The sequence below is a fragment of the Lipotes vexillifer genome, unplaced genomic scaffold, assembly GCF_000442215.2.
Source record: "Lipotes vexillifer unplaced genomic scaffold, Lipotes_vexillifer_v1.1 scaffold505, whole genome shotgun sequence".
Lineage (NCBI taxonomy): Eukaryota > Metazoa > Chordata > Mammalia > Artiodactyla > Lipotidae > Lipotes > Lipotes vexillifer.
Window position 1 is genome coordinate 84217 of NW_006785581.1, and position 7505 is coordinate 91721.

Sequence of the window (7505 nt, forward strand, 5' to 3'; positions counted from 1 at the left end):
TACATTTGTTCATTTAATCCCTACAACTACTCTATGGAGTAGGTTTTATTACTAGTCCCATTTTGCAGATGAGAGCATGGAGGCTCAAAATGGTAAGGTCTCTTCCACAGGCTCTAGCCTGATGCCCGGGGGCAATTGCTAAAGCTCCCAGAGCCATAGTCTATAAAGTAGGATGTTAATCGCTGCTCTGCTTACTCCACAGGGATGTTATGAGTCTCAGTCTCAAAGAAGAAAGTGTGTTTTGCAAACTGTGTAGAGCCATAGATGGGATTCTTTAACTCAAGTCAACATGTTTTGAGCACTTAGCCTGGGATGGGAAATACGCTAGGTGCCAGGGATATAAATAAAAATGAATAATATAGGGTTGTTTGTTCATTTCAACAACTGAATAGTGAGTGGCTCCCAGGGACCAGGTACTGTGCTATGCACTGGGAATGCATCTATGGCTGAGACAGGGCCAAGTTCTATACTCACAGAACTGCTTATGGTACACAGAGAAGATAGACGTTCACAGTGTGAATTCAATAATGTTCCATGAATGCCGTTAGAAGAATTAAAGGTGATATGGGGGCACTTACCAGGGATCCTAACCTGGTCTAGGAGTCCAGGAAGGTCTTCTCCAGGAAGTGATATTTAAATGTCTTCTAGGAGCACAGAGACTAGGGGAGATGGGTATGTAAACCAATAGAGCTATGATAGATGGATATAGAAGGTAGAGAGGGGGGTTCTTGCCACAAGAGAGTCAAGGTGGATGTATTCCCTAGTTCTGAGTGTTGCTGTCACAATTTGGACACAACCAGAAAATTTTCCATAGGAGTAGCTATTTAAATGTGTGACTGCAATCAGGTGACTAAGACTCAAAATAGCAAACAGCAAAAAATACTTCCTGCTTCACCTTCTCTCTTCCTCTCTCTCTCTCACACACACAGACGTACACACACCCCCATATGAATCCAGTTAATTTGGCAAGTAAAATATAAGATGTGCACCATATCCTCCTAACCCAGACCATATTAACTGAGGTTCTCAGAGTATCTCATCACCAGATCTTGATGACAGATATATAAAATGAAGCGAGAGTCACTTTCACTTTTTAACTGTGAAGCATTTTTATAGATAGAAGACAAGAGACTGAGCAAGACTTCTAAGCAATCCCTGCCCTGTCCCTCAACCCCCAGCCCTGAAAATCTGTGAGATTGGTTCTATTTAGGAAGCTGAGGCTGCTTGAGGGCTGGTGAGATAGCCATGAGCGGGTCAGGAGAGTTGCCCTAATCCTACTTTCATCACTAACTTGCAGGGTGATCTTGGACAAGTCACTTCCCTCCCTGAGCCTCATTTTCCCCATTTATAAATAGAGGAAGTTGGAAAAGTCCTTTTGAGCTAGTTTTATGAATTATGAAAAGGAACCTCTACGCTACCCTATCCTCCCAGGCTAAAGCGGGTCCCTGGGTTATATCCTTGGCAGTTTTCCTTGTTAGAACATATCATTGTTACTCCTTCTTTTCAAAAAATCTATTTATTGGGGCTTCCCTGGTGGCGCAGTGGTTGAGAGTCCACCTGCCGATGCAGGGGACACGGGTTCGTGCCCCGGTCCGGGAAGATCCCACATGCCACGGAGCGGCTAGGCCCGTGAGCCATGGCCGCTAAGCCTGCGCGTCCAGAGCCTGTGCTCCGCAACGGGAGAGGCCACAAAGTATTTGCCCTCCAAAAAACTTGAACTCCAGAAGAGCCGAGACTGTACTGTTCACCACTGTACTCGTATGTTTTAGCCTGTGTCTGGCACACATTAGGAGCTCAATAAACATTTGTTGCCTGAAATGTTCCTAGCAAGCACTCATCCCCACCCCAGCCCTGCTGGTTTGGTACCAGAAAGCATTGGGGTTTCCTAATTGGTATCTGTGGGAATCTCTATGCTAACAAATGTGTGGGCTTTTCTGGTTGTTTTGTTGTTGTTGTTGACATTCCAAAGGGTCACTTTGGCGCCAACATTGAAGTGATTACAGTGAGCCCCTGTTTCAAAAAAATTGCCCCTGTCCTTTCCAGGGCCATGGAAGAAATGAGGCCAGAATTAAAAGTTGAGTCAGAATGAAGTCAGTTGCTGCCCATAGTGTGACAGTGAGGATTAGCAAACCTTAATGTGGAAATTTTTTTTAAAGCTAAGAATTGTCAAGCATTGTGCAGTCAGCACTTCTTAGAGTGATTTATGGAGTTGAACCGCCTTTGATTTCCTTTTGTAAACCATCACTTGAGCTGTATTCATTCACTGGTTCATTTGTTTGGACAGCATTTCTTTTTAGGCTTTACCACATGCCAGATCTTGTGCAAAGCAAGGTGAGGTACGTAAAGATGGATGTGCACCAGAAGCCCGTGGCCAAGTAGAGGAAAGAGGATCTACCAAGAACTGCAAGGCTGACTCTAAGAGGTCAGTGTTTGTGAGCCTGTTTGATTAAAGTCTGTCTCTTGCTGCTAAACAGGAAGCCGCAGGAAGCCAGGGGATAGGGTTTTTGTCTTGCTCCGTATTGAATCCCCAGTGCTGAATGGTGCTTGGTCTGTGGTAGGAACTCAATATATACTTGCAGAATGAGGGAAATAGTGTCATCTAAAAGAGATTAAGAAAATGTGCTGTGGGGATTGGAGAGGTAGAGATAGTCTCAGCTGGGGACATCACATGATCAAAACTGAGAGGGACCATCAAGGTTAGGGTTAGTGTTCCCACTTCTGCTCTCAGGCCCATTTTACAAATGAGGAAACTGTCACAGAGGGGGAAAGGGATTTGCCCAGGGTCACACAGTGTTAAGGGCCGAATTTTGCCCCTTCACCCCCAATTCATATATTGAAGTCTTAACACCTAATACCTCAGAATGTGACTGAATTTGGAAGTAGGGTCTTTAAAGAGGAAAGTTAAAATGAGGTCATTTTTGGGCCCTAATCCATATGACTAGTGTCGTTATAAGAAGAGGAGATTAGGTCACAGATAACATGCACAGAGGGAAGACGATGTGAAGACACAGGGAGAAGACGGCCGTCTGCAAGCCAAGGAGAGAGGCTTTAGAAGAAACAACCCTGCTGACACCTTGATCTTGGACTCTGGCCTCTAGAATTGTGAGAAAATAAATTTCTGTTGTTTAAGCCAGCCAGCCTGTGGTACTTTGTTATGGCAGCCCTAAGCCAACTAATACAGTAAAGTTTGGACTAGAAGCCAGGTCTGCTGAATCTCTCTCCTAAGCCCTTTACATGACACCATCCAGATGGTCCATTTGGTACTCTCTCCAACACCCACTGCTGATGAGGATGATGAGGATGATGATAACAGCTAACCCACGTATACTGCCTATCATGTACCACACACTCTTCTCAGTACTTTACACACAATAGCTCATTTAGTTCTCCCAACAGCCCTGTGAAGTAAGTACTATTTATTGTCCCATTTTTAAAACAAAATTATTTATTTTATTTAGTTTTGGCTGTGTTGGGTCTTCGTTGCTGTGCGCAGGCTTTCTCTAGTTGCGGCGAGCAGGGGCTACTCTTGGTTTCGGTGCGTGGGCTTCTCACTGCGGTGGTTTTTCTTGTTGTGGAGCACGGGCTCTAGGAGCGCGGGCTTCAGTAGTTGTGGCACGTGAGCTCAGTAGTGGTGGCTCGCGGACCCTAGAGCGCAGGCTTAGTAGTTGTGGCGCACAGCCTTAGTTGCTCCACGGCATGTGGGATCTGCCCAGAGCAGGGATCGAACCTGTGTCCCCTGCATTGGCAGGAGGGTTCTTAACCACTGTGCTACCACAGAAGTCCCTATTTTCCCATTTTTACAGATGAGGAAACTGAAATACAAAGAGATTGAGCAACTTGCCCAAGAGCATATGACAACCCAGCACAAGCACTGGGATTCAGGCCCAGGCAGTCTACTCCAGGAACGTGCCCTCACCCATCTGGCTATTCTCCAGTGTTATGTCTACATGCCAAGCCAGAGGCATTTTCAAAGATGAGCGGTAATGATGGCACTTTGAGGCCTCACTGGGTTTGCTTTCCTATAGCCATAAATTATGGATATACTCATCCCAATCTGAAGTGGCTCACTGGAAGCATAAAACAAACAAGCAGAGGGAAGCAGGAGCCTTGCTAAAGAGTAGAGCATTAGGATTTATTTGTTCCAGAATCTTCTTATATGTTAGGACATCAGTGAGGAATCATTGAAATAGCAGATTTCAAGCCTCCCTCAAGTTCAAAAACATCTTCTAATTCAGTCCTTAAAAGTGAAACAACCAAACCACTTCAGCCAAAGCACTTTGCAGTAAGAGGCCTGGGTTTGAATCCTTTCTCAACCACTTACCAGCTGAGTGACTTGGGGTTTATGAAATCCATCTGAACCACAGTTTTTCCTTCTGGGAGATGGGGAAAATGACACCCATCTCACGGATTAGACATAATATATTCAAAAACATTGTCACAGAAGTCGATGACACACCTGTCCATCTGCGCATCCACTCAGTAAAATTGTAGCATTTTTTTAATGTCCCAGTGCTGTGCCAGGCACTGGAAGTTCACAGGTGGATACAATAAGGTCCCACCCTTGAAGGCATAGGGCTTTTGGGGCAACTCAGGGCTGGGCGTGCCCAATAGGCAGGGGTACTATAATAATAATAATAATAACAATAAAAATTTACAATTATATTGTATTGAAGTATTTATCATAGGAAAAACTAGCACTTTGTTCAATTTCTAGACATTTATTTTATGATTTAGAACTATTTTAATAGAATAAGGGAGTCATAATGTTTTCAATTCTTTTCCAATTTAACTTCCAAAGGTTTGCTTTGGCAACAGATACATTAAGGAATAATTGCAAAGACTGTATTAAATGGTGGGCTAGAAAAAGCTCCAGTATTTTCTGGGGGCTGAGGAAGGAGAGCCCCATTGGCCCACTGGACTCCCCAAGGGCAGGAACCAAGCTTTCTCCTAGCTTCATAGCTGTCCTTCAAGCTGAACAGAGCTTAGATGCCACCTTTTTCAGGGCAGCCCAAAAAACGGCGTGGAGAGTGAAGATGGGGGGGCTCTTGCCCAATCCTCCTCTAGTCTGAGCGGTGGAACTCATATATTTTCTGTTTTGTGTGAGGAAACAGAACCCCAGATGGTGAAAGAGACTTGCCCAAGATCACAGGAACAGAGTGGCAAATGTTTTAATAGTTAACATTTATTGATTCCTTCTTACGTCAAACATTGGCTAAGGGGCTTTACATGCTTTTTCTCATTTAATCCTTCTGACAGTTCTGTGAAGTAGGTACCCTTATTTTCTCCATTTCACAGATGAGGAAAATGGAGGTAAAGTAAGAGGCTTTCACAAGGTCATCTAGCTATTACGCAGCCAAGTCCGGATTTGCACTCGGTAGATGGTGGTTGATGTTGGAATAACAGCCCGATCCTGGACCTGTACGAGGGGCAGGATGAAGCATGCGGACCGGTGGACACCTACCTGGGCGAGCAGTGCATAGTCTCGGCTAGCGACTGTTATCGCCCGGCGTGGGTGGCTCGGGGATTGAGCCTCCGACTGGCTACTCCCAGCTAGCTTCCCTGGGGGCGCGAAAGTCCCGCCCCCAGCCGAGGAGAAGGCAGGGATTGGCTCTCTCGATGCCGATTGACGGCTCAGGCCTCGAGCGGCAGCCGCGGTGGAGGCGGGGCCACGAGCAGGAAATGAGAGTGGAGGCGGCTCCAGACAGGCTGGCCAGCGGGCAGCTGCCGCCACTTTGCCGAGTTGCCGCCGCCACTGCGGAGATGGAGGGTCCGGGACTGGGCTCGCAGGTGAGTGCGGTTGGGCGCAGGCTGTCCCGGGGGCTCGGAGGGCGGCCGCGGCTGTGGAGAGAGGGAGGGCATGGGTGTTAGGTAGCTCCCAGAGGGGCCTCCGGGGGCAGAGGGGCCGGGTCCGGGGAGGAGGAAGCCTGGAAACACCGAGAATGATGCAGGGAATTCTCTCCGAGGCGACCGGGAAGAAAAGGCAAGGACAGGGATGAGTGCCATACCGGCCCTCCAGCATCCACCTGCGGTTCGGGGCGCCCCGTGCCCGGCAGGGACCCATGCGGGCCCTGGGAGGGGAGGGTGGCGTTCCTGGGAGAGGTGTCAGGTGACACACCTGAGTTGGACCAGCCCGTTTTGACATTGGCCTGGAGTCTATGAGGTTCTAATCATTTCTTTTTCGGCCGGGGCGTCTGGGAACCCGCCTTCGCTCCTCCCAGCCCTGTTTTAGCTCTCGTTCCCACATCCTTGCTTGCTCTTTGAAAGATTTGAGGCTGTCTGTTTAGGCTGGAGAAAGGCGGAGAGCTGGAAAGGGAGGTACGTGATAGCTATCTGCAAAATCCCAAAGGACTCTGTTCTGTGGAGGAGGTCGTACTAGAAGCCAGATGTAGTTTCAGAAAACAGAAGGGGCCAGTGGGGAAAGTTACAGGAGATATATGTTAGCTCCAAGTAAACTAGATTTTTGTCCTTTTTGCTTATGGCCCTGACTGGCATATTATAGCTGTTCACTTAATTTTTGTTGAATACATGAAAAATATTCAGATTCAGCCAATGTTTAATGAGTTCTTAGCATATGCCAAGTGCTTTTATATGCATTATTTAATTCCAGAATTGAAGCATCCTTAAGAAGGTGATATAATCCCCATTTACAGATGAGAAAACTGAAGCTGTCTTCAGCAGCTGGAGTGAATTAGGTAGTAGATTTTCTGCCCCTAGTGGGATTCAAGCAGTTTGAGATGATTGGGTTAGTTGGCCTCTAAAAAAAAGTCTTTCGCATATTGATAGTGTTCCTCACACTCCCCCTTTCCCTTCCTGCTTTCAGCAATCTGATGTAGGTTTAAGTGAGGAACAAGACAGGTGGGGAAGCTGTCGGGTGTTCTTGCATTTTGATAGAATAAAAAAGGTTTGCAAGCAGACCATATATTACAAAAGGGTGTAAAATCTTCACATGGAAACTCTGTCTCATTTGTTGTTTGTTTGTTTGTTTCCCCTCAGCGTTTTAGGGAAACGTTGGTAGCAGTAATCATCATACCTTAATTACTGCCACTCATTTACAAAAGCCTTCAAGTGCTTAAAGTTCATTACCTTGTTCTGCAGGGAAGATTGCCCTGTCCGAATTCCCTGCCGGATGGAGGGAGAGAATGATTCAGGGGTTGAAATTAAATGGGCCAAGGTAGAGAGATCATTGTTGTTGTTAATAATTATTGGTATTAACTTTTTCAATAATAGCAAAAGATTTTACCTATATAAGATGCTCTACAGTTTGCAAAATACTTCCCTATTGTTATTCCTCACTGTGACCCTGTGAGGTGGGGAGGGATTATTATTCCAGTTTTAGAGATTAGAATTGAGGTTCAAAAAATTGGAGTCCTGGAGTTCCCTGGTGGTCCAGTGGTTAGGACTCAGTGCTTTCACTGCTGTGGCCCGGGTTCAATCCCTGTTCGGGGAACTAAGATTCTGCAAGCCGCATGATGTGGCCATAAAAAAAAAAAAAAAAAAAAAAAAAA

General features: G+C 46.2%; 1 protein-coding gene and 1 non-coding gene across 2 annotated transcripts in view; both read left to right on the plus strand.

The window, feature by feature from the left end:
* The first annotated feature begins 5712 nt into the window (after nt 1–5712).
* The window catches only part of ZDHHC13 (zDHHC palmitoyltransferase 13), a 48657-nt gene continuing 46864 nt past the window's right edge, over nt 5713–7505 (plus strand). The window contains exon 1 of the mRNA XM_007457619.1: nt 5713–5787. Within this exon, the coding sequence (XP_007457681.1) occupies nt 5761–5787 (27 nt within the window). The 5' untranslated portion in view covers nt 5713–5760. The remainder of the gene's footprint in view (nt 5788–7505) is intronic.
* On the plus strand, nt 7376–7447 carry TRNAE-UUC (transfer RNA glutamic acid (anticodon UUC)). The gene has a single exon. It is a non-coding gene; the product is annotated as a tRNA-Glu (tRNA).